At 39.3% G+C, this 26440-nt stretch overlaps 1 protein-coding gene across 2 annotated transcripts in view; it reads left to right on the forward strand.

Moving 5' to 3' along the window:
- LOC101889596 (B-cell lymphoma/leukemia 11B) overlaps positions 1-26208 on the forward strand; it is a 55427-nt gene extending 29219 nt beyond the window's left edge. The window contains exons 1-5 of one of the 2 annotated variants that reach the window (XM_020037790.2): positions 10937-11280; positions 15658-15810; positions 15879-16067; positions 16144-16410; positions 21859-26208. In XM_020037790.2, coding sequence (XP_019893349.1) covers positions 11226-11280; positions 15658-15810; positions 15879-16067; positions 16144-16410; positions 21859-24389 — 3195 coding nt within the window. In that variant the 5' untranslated portion in view covers positions 10937-11225 and the 3' untranslated portion in view covers positions 24390-26208. Of the gene's footprint in view, positions 1-10936; positions 11281-15657; positions 15811-15878; positions 16068-16143; positions 16411-21858 lie in introns of those variants that run through there. The other variant, XM_059122980.1, reaches the window with a different exon arrangement.
- Positions 26209-26440: the final 232 nt, after the last annotated feature.

Here is a 26440-nt window from a genome sequence, read left to right on the forward strand (position 1 = left end):
ACAAGCTATCCAAAAAAAAAAAAAAAAAAAAAATAAAAACACGAAATACGAATTTTGCTCCATAAAAATTACAAATTTATTTCAATTTTTTCAGCAATTTGATATAAGTGTAGTTCTTGCGTTTTTATTTTTTTGCAAAATTTTAGTGTATGTTGTTAGATAAATTTTCGTGATATTTGTAGGTAGAAGTTATAGTTTTAGAATTTACTAAAAAATTCAGTAAAAAAATTATTTACATCGATTAAAATTCCGCATGGTTGAAATCCGAAATGATTTAAACAAACTGCTTCTTCCGATTAATAATCTTATCCGAAATCGATAATGATCGACATGTTTAAATGCCCTATAGAAAACCTTCTTATTTTGAACACTGCCTAACTTTGACTACTGCAAATGAGTTCAGCGCAGGAATAAATTGCAGTTTAAAAAGCCCTCATACCATCAATTAATATTATAAACAAACACACACACACATGCCAAATGAACGGAAATGTTTCAGTTGTTTTGGTTCGGTTTGCTAATGTTACTCTAATAGCGTTTACTATTGCAATACTCATCATTGGTAATTTCGACTTAAATCAGATCTCCTTGTTGTAACAACAACAGCATCAGAAACCAAGTGAAACCAATATCAAAGCCTAAACTGTTCCCAAGTGCAATTCCGCCTACAGTGTTTAGACTCTTACTTGGTTGGGTGGTTGGTTAGCTGGGCATATGTGAACAGGGCTCCCAGGAAATTCCAAACGAAAGGTATTTGGCTTAGCGGTAATGTGGTCGCCAAGCTTGCATTTGTGGCGTTAAACTGTTTCCATTCTTCGTTCAACTATCCCGTTTTCCATAGCGCTCAAGTGGTTGGCTTTTGTGTTGTGTCGACTTTTTATGGGGTTTCTTTAATTTGAGGTCGTGAGAATCTTTGCTAATTAATTGGCTCACTGCATGTACTACACGTAGCATTTGCAATGGATCCACCATCACTGCTACTTGCTTACTTAGTCTTGTCTTGCCTGGGACGGGACGGGACCATTCAGCCCTTCACTCCGCGGGCGTTCATAGAAAAACAATAGCTTTTTGCTCTCTTTTTTACCAAGGCTTCTTGTTGTTGTTTGTTGTATTAAGCTTCTGAAGAAGACCTCTTCGTAGAGGTGAGTTGCTGACTAGAAATTAAAATTGCACGTCGATGAGTACAGCTCACTGTTTAACCCGCAACAGACCAATAACAATAAACAACTCGTAAGACGAGTCCGCTCGGTTCTGGGTTCAAATATGCCTGTTCGAGCTCTGCAAATTTCTAGCATTTTGGTGATGAATGAATGAACGTGAATGAATGAATTCATTTATTGCGATTAGTCAGTTAGAAAACCACAAAGACGTAGCTGTCGTGAATATGCATGTGCATATTGTGGACGGACGTGGGAGATGACACACAACAAGTAGAACCACATAAACCCCTCGCCCGACCCACTTTCTGTTTTGTTATTCCACTATTTGCGAGCTATCAAAGGGCGCCTACGCCAAACGTCCAAGTGGCCACCACCACATGATTTTATCAGCGTGGCAATGTAAAGCGAATATTTTGTGTTATTCATCTTGATGATAATGATGTTGCCGAGGCCGTTCCCGCTGCCCGCTGCAGTTGGCAGTTAGCAGCGCCGTGTAGCCATCGTAAGACTGCACCTCATTTTCACGAGAGCGACATACGTGGGTACCTAGCTAGACGACCCATCCAACTACAAACACACACACACATGACATTATATGTAGTCGAAATTTGCCAGTTCCATTTGCTGGGATGCACAAGACAAACGACAAGCTATTTTGATTTTCTAATGCTTTGAACTTTCCATGCAACTAGCAACTAGTGCCACAGCGTTTGGGTTAGCGTTCAGTTTCTGGACACGACATGCCACTGCCACAACATTACAGATGCAGTAATACAGTCGTTCATCTATCCATCCAGCAGGGCATACATTCATATACCAAGCTGTGGTGTAATGCAGTTCAGTTTGGTTCACTTAGACGGACGAAGACACGAGACCGCGAGGTGCTTGCACTAAATATTGCTCTTAAGTGTAATCGTGTTTCCATGAGAACATTCTCACAATTGTTATGTTTGGACACCACAACTAGCCGTGCACTTTTCCAAATCGAATAATGATGATCCTCCACATTGCTGCTTGTTTGCTAGCTACCTCTTCCCTTTACCGATCTTTGGGAACCTTGTGTGTATAATACGTCCTCTTCCCAAAGTATGGGTGTGCATGAGGCTACTACGACTATGCTGCGGCTACTGTTGCCCATGGCTTGCTGCTAGTTTCCACTGATTTTCCATTCTCTTATCCCCCGCCTTATGACTTGTTCGCAACAGTTATTAGGTTTTCGGTTAAGGTGAAAATAGCGTTTATTTTGCAAATTATTTATTGTTTTTTTTTTTTTTTTGTTTTTGTTTTGTTATACGTGGCTATGTTTTTTAACATGACCAACACCACACCGGTGCTCCACGGTGTGAGTTAAATTGTAACCAAGAGTATATATGTACCATCTTGGGATAGTCTCACGATGAGAACTGTAGCATATGAGTACAATGAACGCAATCTAACCCGTTACTTATTGAATTAATGAGCTTCCCTTTAGTTTGTACCCAAGGAACATGTGAAGATTTTATTGTGTTTAATCGGATTTCAATTGTCATGTTTTGCTTTGCAGTTTTAGATGCAAAGATTGACAATGTTCGACATTACTGTTAAGACAACTATAGAATATCGGTCGAAATGTCATCGTAGAACTTCATACTGCTAACTAACATTTTGTTTCGTACGAGGACCCATTTTCGGCTGGACCGAACTTTAATGGGGATTTAGTATTTAAAAGAGTTTAATTTTTGCCAGTGAAATCGGTTGAAGATTGCATTAAAATTTTTCAAAAATACCATAAAGTGGACGGTACCGTTATATGGCTGATGCACCAATTCGCTGCTACAGAACTTTTATCTATTGCGAGATTCAAATACCAATTTTAAAACAATTTTGTAAAAAAAATGTGTTCGAAATATCAGAAATAAAAAATATTCGGAATATCCGTAATATATGGTAATATAAGATTCCGATAAAAAAAAAATTGGCTTAATTCATCAGAATACCCAATATCTAGAGATATCGTTATATGAAGACTGCAGACTGAACCTATATAGGCAATGTTCTGCCACAAGAAAGAGATCTCATAATGAAATTTTAAACCATTCCGTGAGAAAATTTGGATAAAATCATCAGAATACAGAATATGGGGAGATGCCGTTTTATGGGGCTTATAGGAAAAGGTAGACTTATTTCATTCAAACGATAGCGCGATTAAAATAAACAGACGTATAGACAGGCGGACATCACTAAATTGGCATGGCATTTTACGTTGATCAAGAATATATGTACTTTGTAGCGTCTAACATGATTATTTCGAGGAGTTACAAATGAAACGGAATGTACCCTTTATAGTCTTGTGAAGAGTATAACAATGAGTAAATTTTTCTCCGAGGAAATTGGCTATGACCTGATATTTAGAAATTGTAGAAAAATTTCAAATCGATTTATGGCGTGATATAGCAGTCATACAACTATTCCAGACTTAGTTTAAAGAAACCTCCCGGTATCAGGTATCACTTTACTTTAAACCCCTTTTCATGACAATTTGCTATGTTCCTATATAGGACTCTATATTAATATACCAAAAGATGTTTAGTATTTTGAGGGGTTCTAATGACATCATGAAATCGAATTAGTATTTAAAATCGTTATCAATTCAACAATGAAATTTAAAAAGCCGTGTTTAATATGGCACAGATATTTAGAATTGATATCGCAAAACCTCTTTGTTAATTATTAACTACACCGGTGTAATATATCTGAACTATTTTTTTTCTTAGAGGAGATGATAGAAAAAATCGCTTTTTTGAGCAGTATCTGGGCCTTTTTAATATGGCCCCTTGTATTATTATTGATATTCTGTGACCTTGTTGCAAATTATGATCTACTCGTATGTAGTTATATTACTTTGTGTTTTATTGTCATTTTAATTTGGTCAAGTCAAATTTTGATCAATAACTTAAACTATAATTTTCTCGAAACTGAATTTTTCGAGATGTCACGTTCTTTGAGTAAGTGAGCGATATATGAAAACAATTTAGCTCCAAACTATACTTAAATCTCTGGTCTGCAACACTTGTTTTTCATACGTCAAATTATATTGGAATCAAATTTCATGAGAAAATTTCAGTGCACAAAATCTCAGTGTTAGAAACAAGTACAAAGATAAGGATTAGAGGACAATAACCTCTGGCCAATTGCAATCCATGTCTTCGGTTTTGTGCGCATATCTTGTCATTGCCATTGATGATTTGATGACAGTTCTTATCCCAAAATGCAATCATGGGAACACAAGGCAGGTGCGTTCTAATAGGACGAACGAATGGGAATTATCTTTACAATGCGAATTTCAACTGCTGGTGTCCCTTCCTTTCGTTTCTGCTCGTCATCCTTGTTTCTTTTGAATTGATGTTCGTTGGTCTAATGGAATTTGCCCTGTTGAACTATTGTTTGATATTAAATCTGCTCAGCGTATTTTCGCAAATGCCATTTCTTACGATCGGGGGAGCGTCATGTTTCAACCTTAGTGTGCTTGTGTGTGTTCATGTACCTGTTCTCAAAATAGATTTGATGGAATACACACGTAAAACAATTGATCTAAATTGTACCGTTAATCGTTTGAGCAATTGCCGGAAAATATCTTTACACTTCTCTCCCCGTCAAAAACCTTAGGCCACGTTGGCGAAACTATGTGCGAGCGTGAGAAAAATGATTTACTCTACTTGCTACCGTTTGAGGATAGTCTAGAAGAATCGGCAATCGCAAAAGGATTAAAACTCCAATTCTTTTTAGATGCTAACTATGGAAATTGTTTGTAGTTGTGTCCTTTGGTTTGTTTGTGTGTTGGTCACCACAATGATTCAGCAGCACTCTTCGTCGATAAAGATCTTTTTCTCACGGCAGTTAAATCAGAAACAAAAAACAATTGTCAGCCACATCGAACGATGCAAGCGAACTAAATTCTTTATCATTACAAGCTTGAGCAGACCGACGTCCAGAAGCTGCTAGTGGTATAAATGTTTGCAATCGAATTTACAAGCATCGGTGAATCCTGTCTTCAGTGTTGCTAGTAGACAATAACAAATCTGTAGATATGCTAGAAGACCAACGTTCCCGCAAGGCGTTCAATTGTATTCTTGTGCTCACGTTGGAATTGCATTGCTTAGGACGTTTACTTATGAACAATATCATCAATTCTGGTCCAATTCAATGAAATCCATTTTCTAAAATTCATTCTCCCATTTTTGCATTTATTCTATAATTCTAAACCACAAAAATGTCACCTACAATGCATTTCAATTGACACCAACGAGGTCATTCATACATGATGAATGAGCAAGCCTGTAACAACACCGAAATGTTTTGGACCAGCGAAGAACGCAATTTTTTGTCACATGCACACGTAGTTTCTGTGGAATATTACAAAGCCGTGACGTTACAAAAGATAAAGGGTATAGTGGTCGACCCGATCGTGCTGACCATTGTATCTCAGGGGAAAAAGACCAACACTTCCTCCACGACTCACTTCGACCAAACCCCATTTGTGTGACGAACTCGCCATGAGTTACTTAAGCAAACAATGAAACATGTTGCACATGCTGATGTCCGCCCGCCTGTTCATCTACTAAACTGAACACTGAAGATGATGCCGCTGATGTGGTTTTGTTTGGTTTCATTCAAAAATTAAGCTGTACCTGACAATTATTCATGTGACATCTTTACGTAAAATCTGGATGAACAACGGACCGTTGTTGTTTTTTTATTTTGTTTTGTTTTTGACATTCGGACATTTGAAGATTCTCCAAACTGCAATGCATAGTTTTGTGTGCTTGGTTTACAGTTTGGTGCTGGTGAAGACAAAGGTTTTTCGTTGGCTGCCTACGTGTCCAGCATAGCAGATTTACATGCGATGCTGGCACTGACAAATAATATTCCACTATCGAGCTAACCCATCAAACGGGTGTGAACCTGAGAATACTGCCAAGACATGTGAATGTGGGCCTTGTCCGTACACTCGTTCGGTATGGCTGAACGACCATCTTTAAAGACGTCCAAGTCTCTTTCAAGATCACAATGGCCAAACGGGAGAGTCCAATGTCTTAGATCACTTGCTCCATATGTCGAAACGGAGTATGTCAACGCCTTCGACAAAACATTGTCAATATCCTTTTACGTTTGCCGCTAGTTTCACAAATACTTGCGTCGTTGTTCAGACATAGGCGGTACTGAAACTCTCCTATGCTGCGTGTCCTTTTGTCTATTTTGGTGTTCACACAGCGAGGGTCAGTTCTTGTTTTGTCAACATTAAAACACAAACTACTTCAACCACTTGCTAGCTACCTGTATCATCGTACATAATGCAATTCAAGCACATATAGAAGAAGGCAGGGCCATAAATTTGAATGACAAAATGAGTGGGCGACAAACATTGCCACGGTACATATTAAACTGTGGACCCTCGCACATCATAGTAATTTCGGATATCCTAATTTCTTTCTATCGCTATTGGTCACAATAAAAGAGTTGAACGCCCGCTGCAATTACACAAAATTTGTAATGGTGATGACGGTATTTCGCTCAACAAATCAATTCGCTGCACGGAAAGAGTTATGCGGGCGAATATGAATACGACACGAATTTACATCGTGTTGGATCATCACATATGTCCCGCATTGGTGGCACAGTGTAGTCGACAGTCAATTTAGTTGAAACATTACGCAATGTGACAAATAGTCAATTTTGTTGCGTGGGGACCGATTAAGCACTCGGCTAAGTTTAAGAAACATCGCTTACAAGAGTCTGCACAAAAACAGAATAAACTAATTTTATATCCTTCGCGAAGGCGTTTTGTATTAAATATATGACAAAAATCTGTTGATTCTTATGTATGACAGTAATTTACAACAAATTTTGTTATTGTATGCACTTCTCCTCCCAGTTCGAGTTATATTTATATATGAATGTTATATTTGTATAAGGACAATCATTTTAGCAAAAGTGGTATATTATTAAAATTATGTCGTTCACTATCCACTTGCGCGCTGTCCCTCATTAGTTTAATATAGTGCATGTAAATTGACCCAGTATGAAGTGTTCATTTACCACATTTTGCTACGTGTGCTAAATATAAGAATTTCGTTGTGTGGTAAGTTTCGATCACACCCAAAAACACATCCGAATATAATCAATTGCAAATAAAAATAGAGCAACATTGATTGCGGGAAAGTTTACTTGCACACTTGAAGAGAATGTTCTCTTCCCAACCAAGATTTCAATTTAGATAAAATTAACCTGAAAATTACACGCTTTTTGTCGCAGTCTCTTATTGCTCACCAAAAGCAATTTTTACTTTGCTATTATTTAATTCCTATTTGGACGCCGTTTTTTTTTTTAAATTTGTGCAGCTGGCTGGGTGGCTTACCTGAGGCTTAAAAATCTATTGCGTCACCTCTTACCAACTGTCTTCATTTTTAAGAAAAAATAAGGGACAAACAAAAAATAGCAGCCGCAACCTCTTTTTAAAAAGAGTACACATTTATCGTGACAGATATGCACAATTTTGAAATACAAAATCAATGCAATTTATTAGGGAAAAAAGTTGTTACCCGACCCCCAAGGATAATGAGCAATTGTCAGGGCATATGTTTTGGCATTGCTACCCAAATAAGTGAGTACATTGTATGGTCCTGTTTCCTATAGCACACCCTTGGAAAAACTTCCGCAAGCATTTATTTATATGACGTTTTTTAATATCCTCCCCATTTGAGGAGAGAACGTTTGTCTTTTTATCAAACCCTGGGAAAATGTTACCCACAAACAACCCAAGTCAGCGAGAAAAAAAGAAGAACGAAGAAAAAATCACACGCGCACATTCTTGTCTTGTGACATATGCATCCGAAGGCACTCTAAAAAAAACTATTTTCTTACCTTTGTTGTCTTCGGTGGTAGGACGAACATAAAAAACGCACACATATTTGCATAAAAAATTCCGTTACAAAGGGAGGATGGGACCAAGCAAAAAAGGCTGGGCGACGGCTTAACAATTATCACTACCTAGGAATGTTGTTGTTACGGATGTGATTGAAAACGGACGAAACTCACAATAATTTTGTGTGTAGTCCGTTTCTAAGATTCATCTCCGATGTTTTTGTTGTAGTCTTCTTCCCTCTGAATGAATTTCGTAAGATAACGTCAACGCATTCTGAGGGGTGAGATTTTGCACATGCATGCCTGTGTGTGTAACGCAATTTCTTTATGAGCCATCTCGTCTCGAGTTTGTGCTACTCTCGGCGACACATTGCCAAAAAGAAGCGTACAATGGAAAATCGTAAAAAACAATGATCCCTAAAAAACAGCAAACAAAAGAAATGCAATTTTTTGGATACGCAAGGATAAACACGTACAATAACAGAGGCTACCTAAGACATTATGCAAGGGGTCACAGAATAACTATAAAATCCGCAAACACAGACATATGCACATTTGTATGGATGTGGCCTCTCATACGTGAATATCCATAGACACAAGGGTACCGTCTGAGGCCCCAGCAGAAAGGATAAATATTCGTTAAGAAATTTATATACAGGACATTAGCAGCATCCTTTTCCAAACATTCCACTACATGTCCATTATACAGCTTTCTGCTTGTGGATTCGTATTTCGCCCTATTATAAATTGAAAATCTTAATAAAAAACGTCAGGGGTAACGAAGGAATAGGGCAAAGAAGAATCTATGATGTGTTGTCTAAAGATGTTGTTTTTTTTTTTTGTTTAGCTCACACGGCGTCTGCGTACATTCTCAGGGGTCATGATGTATAGTCCTTATCCTGATAAAAAAAATTAAAAACTACGAAATGTTAAGAAACCGAAGACAATAAACGATCTGCATGCATGCCAAGCTGTGAATCAGTCGCTCAATGTTTGCTTGTGTTTTTTGTATTACCATTATTAGGTTCTCCCGCTTGTAACTACGGCGACACACGGTAATACGAGTAGAAAGCAGCCAACAAATGATATAGAAGATTTAGAAAACAATAAAAAACGGCCATTTACTATAGGGGTTTGCTGGTTTTCTGTTTCACGTTCAAGTTTCTTAATTCTCAGGAAAATGTTTTATGTTGACGAAAATAACAAAGCATTTGCAGGAACCTTATACGCTGCCAATAGAAATTGAGGAGCTCCAATCTCTGAGCACTTGAAAAAAAAAAAAAACTGATTCAGATGCAGTGATAGCGGAAAAAGTTAGAGGCTGTACACATTTCCTGTCATTACATGGGTCCGCCAAATCGAAGAGCGGGTGGACGCTGCGACAAACAGCAGATGAGACAGTTTTAAAATCAAGATGAATGTTTATGACATGTCATCGAGTATACCTTTATCGCATTTTCTTCATTGTGGAGGATACGCACAATTCAGATCAGCCGAACTTAGACTTTTTCTCATGTTTTAAGATAATGCCTATACATGCATATCGATAGTATTTAATTTAAAAATTAGTGTAGCTGAGTACTAAGTATTTTTCTACAATTTGTACAAAATGTTACTGGCAGAGCATATGTATTTTGCTGGAAAATTGTATTCAGCAAAGTTTTGTTAGTTCGACACATATAAGACACATTACTTACAGAATTGATATAAGAGTGAGTAATAAATGTTAACTTAGAAATGGTAACCAATTTACTTCTGATTTAAAAACTAAAACTTTTCAATAGAAACATGAAAATTATTTATCTAAATTATATGTTAGTACACATTCTAGGTGTATTTTATGCGCATACATACATATTTTCTTTGTGTAACTTGTGTAAATATTTGGTTTTTGCCGCAAAAGAGGTACTAAATATCAAAAAACAGCGATAAGCGATCGATTTGTGTTTAATGTGGCGATGTGGAATATTTAGTTGTCTAAAAATGAATTAAAGTCGCATTCCAATATATATTATAAAGCTTTTAAATTCAAAAAATTCAAATCCCTGTCCAAGTAAGCAGAAGCCATTATTTACTATACCTGCTTTGATGTGCAGCTATGTAAGTGTCATCAAAAATACTGTAAAATGTCTAGGAAAAAGCGTGCTAGCGAAAATTTTAAATTACCTCACAGAATAATACCTCATTTACATACATTTATAGAAACATACATACACTGGCATATGCGTATGTTGAGCTGAATAGAAAAGTGAGAGAACGTTTTACATGCGTAAAAATAATTTTCCTACTTCTCCTTTTTTTAACCCTTTAATTAAAAAAAAGATGTTCCAAATATCGGTACAAGCTTCATCGCTGCTGCGCAGCGGACAAATAATGGATGAACGAAATGATCTACTCCACGGAAAACCAGGAAACTGCGCATCAAATTTGCTTTCTTAAAAAATCTCAATATTTTCGAATTCCTATTTGAATTTTGAGTCTCTTCACAGCATCACTGCCAGTGAAGGTGGTCAATGGAAGCATTGCTCAACACGACTAATTCATACAGATTTGAAGATTTCATCCCCCTTGTATCCGAATCCTCACACAGACCGATTTGTGTGTAACTCGCTCATCGATTGCTTGTGTGTGTGTGTACATTAGCCATAGGGATCTTTTGTGGCGGTCGTAAGTGTATGACAAATAAGGGAGACTATCGACATTAGAAAGTCTGTGCTCTATGCGTTTGTATTAGTGAGGACTCACATTTTTTTTATTTTTTTCGGTACTTTTGGGTCAGCCACACCATGCGTGTGTGTCTCAGTTACCGTCAAACATAGTCAACAGGACCGTCAAGGCATCGTGCAAGAAACTCTATCGTCAGTCCACGTGAAGTCTTTGTGGGGTGAACACACTCAGCACTCGCAAAGAACAACACAATACAGCTACACAAATAATTTGTAACAAAACTGAACCACAACATAAAAAAACAAACAAAACAAACTGTGAAGTTTACTAAAATAAAACTGAAAAGTGATTACAGATCCCAAAAACGAAGTTGTAATATATTTTTATTAAAACAACTATCCCAAATATAAGAAAGAAAACTGTGTAAAATAGTGCAAACTAATATTGATCAAAGACATCTTTCATTTGTATCGCGAGTATCGTGACCGTTTATGCAAAATGTACACCAAAATGCTTTCGATGAGCGAGGATCAAGGATTTCGTTCTCTGAGTCGTAAGTTTCCGTTTTTCGATAACAAAGTTTCGAAATTGTATCATAAAAATTTAAAATAAACGAATGTGACTATATGTATGTGAGCGTTAAAAAGTTCAAACTTATTGCGGGTTAGGAAGCCTTTAGGCCCATACCCTTCTCAGTACGATAAAACAATTATTATCTGAGTCGACGTAAGCTAATTTGTTTACATTCCATACGAGTGTATGTGTTTGCCCAATGACCATTCGTAATGAATTCAGGGCATTGGAATAACTGAGTTCACAATAGTGTCTTATCAGGTAAAACAGTGAATACACATTGTCGCTTAGTGTATCGTGACGTTGCGAGCACCCTCTCCATATAGCTTTGCTTCTACAGCTATCATTGTATCGCAAAGCTGACTATTTGCATAAGACTTGTCAGCTGTATGCGGGTGGTGTTATCTGTGCCATTTGGTTTGGACGCAACGGTTCGCTTCAAGCAGACACACACACAAGAATATTGTCATATCGCAAAGGTGTTTAACCCAAATATCCAAGCCCACGTATGGGCGAGATGGGACATATGCCTGCCCCTGATATGCTTAAATATTCTACAAACCCACATGCCTGATAAGAACGGTGCAAATAGCCCTCTGTTGGACGGGGGCTATGGGAAGTTTCAATCGGAACTCTCATTATCAGTAAAAAGTGTAGCGTGTAAAGTGCCTTGATCAGAGCCATAACCCCTCTCTGGATTAGCAAGTCAATGAATTGGGACGATCCAACTGTTCATTCATTATTGTAGTATTATTTGGATTTCTGAATGGCGTCAAAAATATCCTAAAGGGTCAGTAGAAATTTTACCTTGGGAATTGTGGTTAAGCTTTCGAAAACGGACTAGGCTTGTGATATTGTTAATGACACTGTCCCAATTTCAGCTAACAAACGAGTGTTTAAACTCTGGGCCGCTATGGCAAATATTTGCACAGTCGTTTTTTATCCATTTGGTTCGTACGGTCGTTTTCGGGCAGGGGGAGAATTCAACGTCCGTCTCTTAGTGTTTTTAGATAACCTTAATATTTTGTTATTATTTTGTTGTTCGACTGGTGTGTATTTGTTAAGACAACAATAAAATACGTCGTTTAAATATGGGATCTGGCCAAATAGTAAATAAGACAAATGACTTTTCTGGTCATGTGCGTAAATGTGTGTGCGTGACAGAGACTACACGAATACACAAACGATGTATATATAATTCATGTGTGTAGTTTATTCTCACCGGCCTAGAAACAATACATATTCTGCTTTCTTATCTCCATCACTTACTCAATTCTGTCTAAAACGATTGACGTACCCAAGTACGTGGAGTAATTAGCAGTGGTCCATTTTATAAAGACAACAATATCATAATCTCTGACAGCATCCAAAAAAAATGCCTCGTAGCAATGAAATTTGGTGCCTTGGTAAGTAGCTGATGGTAAATATTCGTAATTGGGCGCCAGTGTGCAATAAGAATCGCTCACGACTGAATGTAATGTGTCCAACATAAAGTCACAGACATAAATTACTCTTTGCTTGCCAAAAACAGCGAGTATGGTCTGATTACGGCACACTATTAATATGCTAATAGGGTTGCTGCCTCAGATGAAACTCTGTCGACTATCGATGCGAAACACATCGATACACATTAGTTGCAACCTTCCACCACTCGCAGCCCTTTACGATTGTCATAGGGATTTGGATAATAAGTGTGTATTCATATTTCCATATGAAATGGAAATGGACAACTTGCGAGGCCAGCAGATGACAGATTCTGTGCCGAATCATACGCAACTCATATCGTACATTCGTTGAATTAAGAACAGATATTGAACAGTTATCCAGCAAACAATGACGAAATAACAAAATCTCAGTAATCGTTGCTAATATCACGCATTTGAAGGGCCGTAACAAATGTTTCAATGGAAACAAAAGTTACTGGCGATGAGATGAGGGTGAAAGAGTTGATGATTTCATCACAATTCAATGTGGTACTGCAGTTTGGGAATTGCGGCGCTAAAGAGTTAAGTGGCCAGCTGACACTTGACATTTGCCCAAAGCCATCAAACATCAGCTGCGGTTGGCACATTTATTGGCAACAATGAAACGATCTGACATTTAGGTCTCTTGCTGCTGAGCGACAAGGGATATATTGCCGCCCTTATGGGCAGTTGGTAGGTGGTTACGTTTGCTTGTCATTTTACCTGTTCATTATAGCTTCCTATATTCCCTCGCACCACTAGCCAATCAAAGTGGTTGCCCACACGACCATATGCAACAACAATAACCTACTAAGCCGGTCATTGGTCAGAATACCACTTTAAGTGGCATTGGTATTGTATATTAGTCCGCCTCAATTGTTGGCGACGGCCGTTTGTAAGAAGTTATCAATATGTTGTGTCCTAATTGATAACCGCAATATCCCCTGGCCATTTAACGCTCAATCAATAAAAAAGTCTAAACAAGAACGCGCAACAGAAAATGAAATGAGGGTGTATACCCAGCTATTTAGGTTGTCATGATGCGTCTGTGTATTTTTTAGGGAAAAAATAAAATAATAATCACCAAAAACATGATAATAATAAACCCTAACTAATAAAAACGCAATCAGCGGAACATATCGATGTCTCACGGACTAACTGAATTGCAGAGCTCATCCCAGTCAATCAGGAATTAATAAGTCAACTATGTTTTTTGCGCCCTGTGTTTCCTTCTTGTCACCCCCAGGATATGACAATTTACACCAACATATAATAAATATAAAAAACAACAAGATAATAGACCGGGGAAAAAACAATAGGAAACAATAATTCCACTACTGACAAACCGCACAGCTTCAGGGTATCAAATTATGTGTCCGTTTGTTCATCTATATGTCCGGACACATACAAATGTTTGGGCAGCATATCGTCTATGTCTTTTTGTGTGTTTGTGTCGTTTTTTATTGATCATCAGAGTCTATAATTCTTTAGTGCCTGTTGGTGTTGTTGTTGTTATACAGCACCTAATTGACAACTGGATTATTGTTACGCTTCTTTAATGTGATTATCCTTGTTTTGTTTGTCAGGGGAAAGGAACTGGGCAAATTTGTTGGTCAGAACTTTTGTATGGGTGTGTGTGTGTGTGTGTGTGTTTAGAATTTTTTTGTTTTTATAAAGACAAAAATATGTGGCCAATGTTTCTGGCCTCAGTTATGGTGCCAATTTTGGGATCACAATGACAAAACTTTTACATATGTTGTGTCGTCTTCGAAGTGCCCTTTGTCTTTGCCTTGGGGTCGGCCTGCTTTATATGGACACAAGTACTAAACCAAAAATCAAACAAAGCCTTAAGAGCAGAAATAAAACTTTGCGGAAATTCTGTTTATAGAGTTATGTGAAGTTAACGCATACGGACCCACACATGCCCCGAAGTGCAAAGAGAACACGAAAAAAGGACATGAAGCCAACAAAGAGGGCAATTCAGACCCTTCGATAACCCCCTTTCCACATTTGCACTCACACTCATCTAGTCATCTATCCTAAGTATACAAACAACGGATTTCGCAACGGCCATGAAACGAAAAGGGACGAATTGTTCGAGCATATCACACTAGATATTGGGTAAATTGTCCATTAATAAACATTGATTGGAATTTATAAGTTTGGCCAATATTTGTTTGCTACTATTTAGACCGGCAACAAACACCTTCAATTGTCGCCTTTATGTTATGATGACGATGTGGTGATAAGACTGGGTGGGTGTGTGTGGGTTTGTGGAAATGTTATGAATAAATTTCCACAGGATAAATTGGCTTAGGTTAATGGGCAGGGTAGAGGATTAAATCGATGGGCGAAGGGAGGTGCAGCAACTATTTGCTACGGCCTCCTGCACTCCTCCGTCACAAGTTTGCATCTCATTATCAGCAAGCAAAGCAAATCAATACAAGTATTTGCGGGGAATTAATTACTTGCACGCATATTGCAAATTTATTGTCAGACATTAAGCGAAAACACCAACTTGGTTCTGGGAGCATGTGTATTTAAGGATAAAGCGCGAATGCTGTGCTATAAATTGAGTCTAACCATGAAGCACGCCACTGCTGTGGCATGAGACTGAAAGACGCCCAACAACTATTTAGTAAATTCGAAATATCACATGTTTATGCCAGTTTTATGTAGAGGAAATTTCGTTCGTTCGTTGGTAATTGGCAATTTAGAGGTCAGGCCATAAGCGTATTAAGATAAAATTTATTGAATAATTTATTATGGGTTACATGGCAGACAGTCACTGCGTAACAGTTTCTATTGCTTTGTCGGCGATATCAATATATTTATATCTGTCATTGTAGTATCGACTAACTGAGTGGTGACGCTTTGTTTGGTTTGTTTTTTAGATTCAGATTCCACCGAAGGTGATGCCCCAGCCCAGGATATCCTTACATGTGGTGCCTGCCAGAAGGCTTTTGCCCTCTCCGACATAGTCAAATTTATACAACACAAGGTTCTACAATGTAACAAGGAAAACTATGGCCACTGTTCAAACCAAGGTATGTTATAAGAAATTGGAATATCTATTGATGAAGCATTTTTTTTTAATTCGTGTTGCGTTCCCTAGGTCCTTCGAATGATAGAGCCGACACCGAAGATGGCAGGCCGTTGGGTGTTGCTAATCGCAGACCTTCGGTATCAGCTCCTATTAATGCACGCAAAACATCGGGAGGATCCCGCATTCACACACCACCGCCAAGCCCAGCGGACATGTTAGCCGACGGTGCCTCAAGTACACCCAAAAGACTTGTAGATGGTAAGTAATTTTGCAAGAAGAAAAAAAAAAACATCTAAAAAGGATCCTACTAAATGTATTACCTTCCATTATACAGAAAATGACAATACCACACCCAAGGAGGCAACCCAAGAAGACACCAAAACCTCAAACTCAGCGACAGAAGAGCTACCGACCATTACCACATCCATCAAGCAGGAACTTGATCGTGATGAAAATGATACAGAAACAATTGAGTGTCACAATAGCAGCAATAATGATAACACTAACGATAATGTACGCGAAAACGACGATGATTGCCAGCCCAAGACCAAACGACCCAAAATTGAGTTCGTCGATGCTGAGTCCAATACGCTGCAAACAGGTAAGCATCGTATAATTGGAAATTGTGCAGAGGAAGGGAGGGCGCCGGGTTTTCTATTTGTAACTGTAATTTAATTAAAATTCCACAATGACCATTACCCACGCTTTGACACATGTTCCGATGGTTGGAGTCCACAGCCTTAAGGGCAATAGTAGCTCAGAATTTTATGTCTCCGTGAGCGGTTCGTGTGTCTAACGCATCATCATATTCGACGCTATGTTTTTACTTCGAACTGCATCACACATCATAGCTCCCCTAGAACAAAGTAATTTTTGACCAAAACAAAATCCTTTTGATAAAAACCATGAAAATAAACAACAGTCCGTCCATCAACAACATCAAAGTGAAAATGGAACTTTGCCTTATTGCCTCATAATCGTTGATGTCACCGGCAACAAAAGCCCAGCGATAAGCTGACATCAACATGCCTTTCACCACACAACCGTTCGTCCACTCATTCATTGTACATGCATTCGAATTTTTTGTGGAACATTCGCAAATAAAGCACATCGAAATGAAATTCTTGACAATGAACATAAAACATTTGCGGAATACAAATCTAAGCGAACATAAATAATAAATTTCAACCCTATCTTTGTGCTGACCATCTATATTAGGGGAGGCACAAGAATTCCATGACATCAAGGAGTGACCACTCGATCTGACGTGCCGTGGATGCTGTTCGTGTAGAAAGGTCATTTTGATAATATTTTGACACGCTACTCAATGACCTTTGACATTGTACACCTTTGTCTATGTTAACAATTGTTAAGTTAACTAAAAATCCATTAGAGAGGACTGGTCAAATAACTGGGTGTCATAGAACTTTGGTCAAACGGCAAATGAAAAAAAAAAACATGGAAATCTTTTAATTTTTTTTTGTTAAAAAAGGTAGACACGCTTACATCTTGTGTCGACATACGTCAGTGGGTCCGCACACAACTATTCGACTTAGAATATGTCACGTCAAACAGTCAATGTAACCGACTATTCTTGAAAAGGTTCTCAAAACTGAATACGTTAAATAATGGAAAATAAATTGCGCAAAATGATTCGTCATGAGTTCGAAAGAGTTTAGTGGACACGGTAGAGTCAGGGGGAAGCAGATAAAGGAAATAAGTGGACGGCAACAAGAGTCAACGGCATTCGCGTGTAGATGAGAAACAAAGGTTGTATTATGAAATTCTCACATAAAGGAGCGAATGAGAAGAGAAAGAGTGCGACCTATTGTTTTGAGTCCTTAGATTGTCATTACATTCTTGCTTGGCTGACCTTCAATTGAAGACACTTAAGAGTTGACTGGCTGACTGACTGTTAAATGAAACCACACACCATAGTAAGTTCTTAAAGAAGATCTCAGGCTATGGTGAGTTGTAATCGCCTCTTGCTTGGACGTTTGGTAGGACTGCTGCAGATGATGGTATTCATAGAACTTCTTCAAGCTGAATCACTCTCAGTTTTGATAAGAAAACCAAAGGTCCAGTACATGGGGTCCTTTTTGTGATGTGTGCTGATATTTGTTTCCATTGTTTCCATTGTTTGCTTGTATTATCTTTTCTTTAGTCATAGCTTAATTTTTTATATGCTCTTCTTGTGTAGTTGTCAAGTTTATGTTTGCCTTTTCATGCTTGCTCGATTATTTATGTATATATATATTTCAGACATTCACATGTTTCATTCAAATACTCCTTTCCGCCAAAAAAGAAAAAAAAACTCCCTCCCCCGCCATAGTAGAGGACATATGATGTCATTCCTCATTCATTGTTTTACTCAGAAATCAAACAATGATGACTGCAGCGTAATTACAATTCCATGTCAAGTAGCCAGGCAAAGTGACAATTGTCACTGTTAAATGCGATGAAGATCAGATCGCTTAAATGAATTGTGGTTTCAGATGTAATTATGTTATATATTATATGTATAAACATGTATTTTCCGACCCATATACTGGTCGTCAATTTGGCATCTCTAATTGTAATTCCTTGCTGTTTCATAACGTCCCTCACCTTTGTCGTGGACGTAATCCGCAGAATGTCATGCTTGTTTTATTGAAAAGTGAAGCGCACAAAAAAAAAACTGAAAATCGGATCTGATGAAAATATAAACGCACATGTGTGTATATGTGACCTGGGTATAAATATAATCAAAAAGGGTTTATCTGATAGCCGGGTGACAGGAGGGGTAGTCTGCTAAACACAAATAAATCCTGCTATAGATGGAGGGCGGCAGGTGAAAAGAGTAATCCTGATGAGTTTAGAATATCTGGCTATTCAGAAATGTTATTATTTTAGGAGGAGTGAACCTGGCGCGTATCGACTTTGACAGTATTAGGAGGGACATTGGGATACTTTAAAGGGATAAATAATATCCATTCACGTATAAATTCTTTGATTATGCAAGTTCACGTATTTACCGTCTTGGTTTGCCCTTATTGTACAGAAGTGTGTGTGTGTGTGTGTGTGTGTATGTGTGTGTTTGTAACACGTTTTCGTTGTAATGTCCTTTGTTGCCTGGAGTGAGAGGATTATTCACAAAAATGGAAAACGACGGCTCTGCGAAGCGAATGTTTGCTAGATTATGAAATGTTAAAAAATAGACAAAATCCTTACCGAAGATGTATGGATGAGTGAACGAACGAACGAAACTGCTGGTGAACAACAAGCCAAAGCAAAGAAAAAGTGAACAGACATTATTATCACATCATGAAGTGAAGGGTTTTGACAACATATCAGCGGGCGGCCAATTGTTTTGTTTACGGCTTTCTTGTCAAATGCGGTCACTTATCCCCTGTGAGGCGTATAAGTGGAATGGGGGAGTGCCACTCTGGACGCTCGCTGTTGTTTCGAAAGGGTTGCTGTTGATTTGCTTGCGTCGTCTTGAGCTGCCAAAAACAGCACAACTTTCTCGTCTCGTCTTCTTAAGCATTGTTTTGGCAAATAACTAGAAGTCTTCATTTCCATATGTATGTGAGCGTACATGTGAGCAGTAGTTCACATGTTAGAGGTCTCATTCAGATACTAGAAATACATTTTGCAATAGACGAAAGAATGGAAATAATCTCTCTGAGACTGACCTCCTACCGAGAGCCCCCAAAAAATAATTTCTGCTTGCATAATAATATGTCCTCAGTCCTGTGTAAATGCACCAGACCGTAAGTCGTCAGGATGTCGCTCATCTACTTCTAGTATATCGTATGCATGCAGTGAACTTCCTGTGCAGCGGTTATCAGGCAAATAATCGGCTCGTGCTAAGCATGCGACAAATTGCGCAGAGACCAACAGGGAGATCTTCCGTTGTTTATCTTTTCGCCGTAAATACAATTCAGTTTTTTTTTTTTGTGGAAAATTAAAAAAAGTAAAAGTGAGACATCTACACACGCCATTAGTTGGCCGTTTAACCCCTTCTGCCATTTCCATTCAACCCTTACCACTTATCCAGGTAGAGAGGACACCAACAAAGCAGGAAGTTGTTTCCAATTGTATTGTCTTTTGTTATTGTTTGCCCAGATCACTTCTAATTCGGCATCATTTGCATGTGTAGTCAGTCATAGAGGTCTCTCGATAGGAATTGTGATCTAGCAGCCATCCTTTTTATGGAAGACAATGCATCCACGAGCCACTAGGTAGAAATAAAAGAAAGACATTTAATTCAACTCCTTGCTAAGGTTATACGATATGCGAATGCCGGCTTTCGATGATATGTATGTATGGGTTCCTTCCTGTTTTGTTATGTGGCCGTTGCATCTTTTCACAGCTGTTCACGTAAGACTTGAGATAACATGTTTTTTGGAAACGCTTATAGGCACGTATATTTTAAATTGTAATATTGCAACCCCCTCCCTTCGGTTAAAAAATTGTTCAGGGGGTTGGTATTGTGGTTGGGTGGAAGAGCTGATTTGTTCTACGTGCGGTCGGTTACACGGCAAATTTATTTATTTTTTGTAACTGCTACAGTTTTTTTTTTTTAAATTGCGAATTTTTTCTTAATCGAACGGCAACAAATTTGCAATTTTTCATTTCGGGCAACATATGGCGATGCCATCAAATTAGAAGAATAAATACCCAGCCTCGTGGTTATTGCTTCGTTGGTCGTGATGATTTTGCCTTGATGACAGTTATATGGCTCTCAGCGTCTTATCCAGCGCATGCATGCCTTGCACGGACATTTGGGAGACACCACAATACATGAGGAACATCCCAACCATGGGATGTCACACATGGGACAAACATTGAAGGGATGTGTATTCATTTTGGCTCTTGCTTGTTGCCGTATTAGTATTGATTATTTAAAATATTTCTGTGTAGCATTCGATACGCTTAGACTATTTCGGTTTGCTTTAGTATCCGATGGCGGTCATTTGTATGCGTGGCGACGGCCAAAATCTTATGGTTTTCGATTTTTATAAACTGTCCTTCTTGTCAGCTCTAAAAAAGACAGTGCAAAGGCGGAAGGGAAGGGACCGGTCGGGTTAGGTCGGCTGTATTGTCGCTTTGGTGACAATTTTAGAATTGGCTACTGTAGCATAGCATTGGCTAGTACGTTTTGGAGAAAACGGAAATACGGGAAGTACTATAGCCATGTAGTACAGCGTTGCTCTAACTCCATGTCTTTCTGTGGGTTGAAAACCATTCCATCTATATGCGCGATAATTGTCTTGGATGTACTGAATGAGTCTTGCCAAGTCTAGATCACAAAAATCAAGGTGTGTTGCGTGACGTTTCTTTTGGCGAACTTCCACGCCATGGATATTCTCACATTCGGAGCCACATCGGCAAGAGGGGGTACTTACATCAATTGACGACGAACTGAACGAAGACGAGAACGTCGGCGACAACACACCAATGGCTGAACGTTCAGGCGACTTTAAATGGTATTGGGAATCTTTGTTGCGGCCCACACAGAGTGGAGCGTCGACCGTCCGCACCTAGGATTCATTCATAAAGCTTGCACTTCAGCTCGGCTCATGAACAACAGCAACAACACGGAGATATGTAATAACAATATAAAAATACTTAAGGTGGGGAGGGACCAACGAAGATGAACAGCAATTCAACAACAGTCGAAAGAGCAACCAATGCAGGCTGCATCAATATATGGCATGATTGCTATCCGACAATGATTCGCATCTTCATGGCTAAAGCGGCAAACATCGATTGTCGCGTGGTTATGCGTGTGTGTAGCTAGCTTTGTGAGTGCAGCAACGGATTGCGTTTTCGCACACTATTAATTATATTAATGAAATCGCACACAGAATTGTAGAGAGCTTAATTTAGGGATAGGTTGAGCAAGTAATTTACATAAAACAATGCAGATAGTCGTTCGGTCTGTGGGATGACAGGATTGCCTGTTGTTTATTTTTTGTCTCACATTTGAATCTCTAGCCAATTTCATCATTTCTTACACTCGAATCTTTTCTTAATTCCACTCTTTCGCTTGTTTTACTTCCAGAACCCAGCAATTACACATGTTCGACGTGTAAGACGAGATACAGTTCAGCCTGGCGTTTAATTCAACATGTACAATACTCGCATGGTGTCAAGATTTACGTGGAAACCCCTCTATTTGGGGATATTGTTCAGTCTCCCAGCGATGGTTCTTCTGGCGTTCAGCCACCGCAGAGCAACCTAAGTAATAATAGTTCAAACAAGAGCAATGCGAATGAGTCCACATGTACGGTATCACCCATCGTCAGTAACAGCAACAACAATCAACAACAACAGCAACAACAGATTCATCAGCAATTGCAACACAGAGCGGCTGCTGTAGCTGCTGCTGCCGCTGTGGCAGAACACCAAAAACAACAGCAACAACAACATCAACACCAATCAAATTTAACGGCTATGCAAAATGCCCAAAATTTGGCAGCAGCTGCTGCCGCTGGCATGCGTCATCATCCACTTTTGCCACCACCTGACATGCATGCCACAAATCCTTTCAACTTGCTGAGAATGCCTCTTCCACCTGGACTTGGCCAGGCACAAGTAGTTCCTGGAGTTACTCCACTTTTTTCACGCCCTCATGCCGATCATTATCGCATGGAACAACTAGTATCAGAGCAGTTCCGCCACCACGGTCTAAACTTAGCTGCGGCTGCAGTTGCTGCGGCCAACTCTTTGGCCACTCCTCATACCCCAACGCCACAGTTTAATCCAAACAATTCTGTGCCTTCGGGAGGAGCTGTAGAACCACGACCACCATCCTCCAATAGTAGTCATCGAGGTTCATCGACTCCGGCGGCCCTTCCCCTCATGCCCGGTCAGCAGAGTTCGAACTCAAGCATCCAGCCCAATAATCAAGTTAACATGGAACCCCAGATGGATTTTTACTCGCAGCGATTGCGTCAGCTTGCAGGAACAACGAGTCCTGGAGCTGGAAATATTGTTAACTCGAGCTCGCCGAGTCCACGACAAAAGCAATCGCCGCATTTCGCGAGCCCATCGCCTTCTCATCAACTTCCTCCCACTCCGGTCACAAATAATACTCGTCCACATTCCTTGACCCCTCCCGAAAAGAGTGAACCATTAACTGGAGAAAATGGGTCACTCATCAATAGTACACCCCGTTCAGCCTCAACACCTCCGACTAAGCCCAGTCAAGATTCATCAGTCAATGCGTCTGTATTCACATGTTCGTATTGTGATAAGAAATTCCGTTTCGAAAACAGCCTAATCATCCACCAGCGTACACACACTGGCGAGAAGCCATATAAGTGCACTGCATGTGAATTCGAGTGCTCACACATCCAAAAACTTATGAAGCACATGCGCGTGCACCGGAGTCCGGCGGAGGATGGACTCAGCAATGCTGAATCGGCAGACACAAATGAGGGGGACTCGGATGTCGACCAGGATCCTGAGGAAAATCTGGACGAAGACGCCATGGAAGAGGATGACGAGGAATTGGATGACCAGGAGCAGGATGAAATTGACTATGAAGCTGAAGATCTAAGTGTCAGCAACAACCGAATGGATTTAAAAAGTGAAAGTCCTAAAGGAGCATCTGGTGCCACATCGTTAGTTGGCGAACTAATGGACAAGTTTGGCTTGTCAAACATTGCACAATATTCGGAGGCATACAAGCAAGCTCTACAAGAATCCGGCAACTATAAGCACATTTCCAAGGATATTGACAATAACAATGCCACCAGCTCGCCAATGCACCAAATGAATGACAAAATTAATGGATTTCCCGCTGCATTGCGTTTGCGCGAAGAATTTGCCAAGAATATGTTCCAAAAGCCCACCCAACAAGAAGGGAACTCACAGTCGTCACAGGTTCCAATCTTCAATCCTTTCCAAAATCCATTTGAAATATCAAAACGGATAAAAATGGATGGCAATGACTGGTGGAATATGCAGGCGCTTCATCGCAATGAATCGCTGTTTGAAAATTTGAAGCTGAAACCACTAGGGCTGGGATCCGCTAATTCTTTATTAGCTCAGAATTCCCTAATGAAAAAGGAAAGCCGGCAACGCAATGACACATGCGAATTTTGTGGCAAAGTCTTCAAGAACTGTTCAAACCTCACTGTACACCGACGCAGTCACACCGGCGAGAAGCCTTACAAGTGTGAGCTTTGCTCTTATGCCTGTGCCCAAAGTTCAAAGCTGACACGCCACATGAAAACTCATGGCCGCATGGGCAAAGATGTGTATCGCTGTCGTTTCTGTGATATGCCGTTCAGTGTTCCTTCCACGCTGGAGAAACATATGCGCAAATGTGTAGTCAACCAGGGAAAGGTTGCCGCGGCCAATGCCGCCAACGCCGTTGCCGCAGCGCAGGCGGCGGCTGCCGTGCAACTGCAAAATCATTTGCCCAATGCTCAGCAACTATCTCCGCCGACAAACGCTTCCTTCCCACCGCAGTTCGGTCTAGGTCCCGGATCCATGTCCCTCCCCAGCAGTATAGGCGACAACGATTCGAACGCGTCGACAAGTCTATCGTCACAACACGCCATATCGCTGAAACACGAGGCATGACTTTATCGAAACTGGAACAACGCTACCAGTTGCTTCAATTCGCCCAATACAGTTCTTCCGCCACCGCCGCCCCACCAGCAGCAACAGCAAGAACAATCGCACCATCTACTGACGCATGCCCAGCATCATCACCATCAACGTCCTCTCCCGACTGTGAACCGAATATTATCACGTATCTTCTAAAGATAGGCTTCTAAAGATAACGTTGGGATGGCCCGTGTAAATAATAGTATATTGTCGCATATTGTGAATACGTCTATTACCACAAAACCCTGAGGTCTCTTTGAAAAAGAACGATCTTACCTGCGCGTTTGTACATATATGACTCGACCCACCACCGACTCCATCAGGACATCTAGTGTAAATGCACCGCCGGAGCGCCTCCACGTATACCAAAGCAATACATCCATCGTCTCACTCCATGTCTGTTGCGCTCTTCCGCCTAATGCAGAATTGGCTGCGTTAAAATGTTTGTCTTCTTCCCAGTCTCATTCTCTAACAAAAAAAAAGAAACCTAGCTAATATCCCCAGTGTAATTCAGTGAATTCGAATTAAGTAGTAATTGTAACTGTATCATATTTAAATTTAAATGAAACCTTAGACAAATCTAAATACTTTAAATCGAAAATGCTTTGTCTGCACTCCGTCATCGGTAAAGGGCATTGCAATACATTTTTAGCGTTTAATCCCCACGTGCGAACGATTATATGATCGCTTCGCATTTACCCTTCCACTTTCCTCAACTCCTCACATCCCCAACAAACTGCAGACGTGTAAATGTCTGATTTTCAAGATCTTGTTTTGTGATTCTCGTTATTATTGTTAGTTCGTTACTTTGTGTTGTTTATTGATTGATTGATTTATCTATTTTGTTTGAGATCACATTCTGTGTATGTTATTAGGGTACACACAGACATGTTTATGTCCTTGTTTATTAGATATGGAAAGGGAGTCAATTAGGCCGGCCGGAGGAGATCAACCACACGCATTTGCACCTTCGATTGTCCGTCAAATGAAATCACGCCTATTTTGCTTGTAATTATGATTGATTTCTTCGAACTGTCCTGTACCCCCGTCTCCCCTGTGGCCCACTTAAACTAAGCCTTTTGTAAACTAGTATTCTTTGCCTTTTTAGTTCATAATTGTGTTTACTTAAATTATTAATCTAATTGCTAATGTATATTTAGATGTACAAAGGAACCTGGAAGACATCGCATCTACCCCTATCCCTGTATACACCACAATATTGTATTGAATAATTGATTTAGAATAAACATATGCTCTTAATAATAATAATAATAATAACTATAAAAATAAAACAGTTTTTTGAAATCAAAAACCCAGTTGCAATTCTTCATTTCCCACTTCCCTATCTCGCCTAGTCTTCATACCATTCCGAGTTGCTGCTGTCTTCCATTGCTGAGAAATGCGGGGAGAGCAATACATAATGCTCCCCTCGCTATTCTTGCGACATCGATGAAAATATATTGTATATAGTCACATTGAAAAGTACCGGCCGGGAAATACAGACTATCCCATACGACTATCGCACACTGTAGTTCAGTGACAAGTCGCTTCTTCTCTAGCGCTGAAATCAAAACGAAGGGAATCATTTGAACATTTGTGCAAATATATTTAAATGTATGTACGTATTAATTAATATCATGATTATTATTTATTCCGTAATAAGTAAGTAGAAAATTAAGAGTTTCTTATATAACAAACAAAAAATAGAATCTGAAAAAGGAGGAAAACGTATATATGTATGTGTTAAAATTTCGTAAAATAAAAGACATAAGAAAATGAAAACAATAGAAAATATGAAGAATGTCCAAAATGTATGTGTTTTTTTGTTGTTGTTGTTGTGATAATGATTTTTTGTTCATCTCAAATTGGTACAGTTATACAAGGTACATGGAAGCTTCGGAATTACAATTAATATACCCTCGACTGTACTTCAATATATATTTCTTGTCCATCTTCGGCATTCACGTTATTTTTGATTGAATCGATATATTTTTTCGTACTTTGATGGCTTGGAAATCCGGAAC

This window comes from Musca domestica, unplaced genomic scaffold (assembly GCF_030504385.1).
Source record: "Musca domestica strain aabys unplaced genomic scaffold, Musca_domestica.polishedcontigs.V.1.1 22, whole genome shotgun sequence".
NCBI classification, from domain to species: domain Eukaryota; kingdom Metazoa; phylum Arthropoda; class Insecta; order Diptera; family Muscidae; genus Musca; species Musca domestica.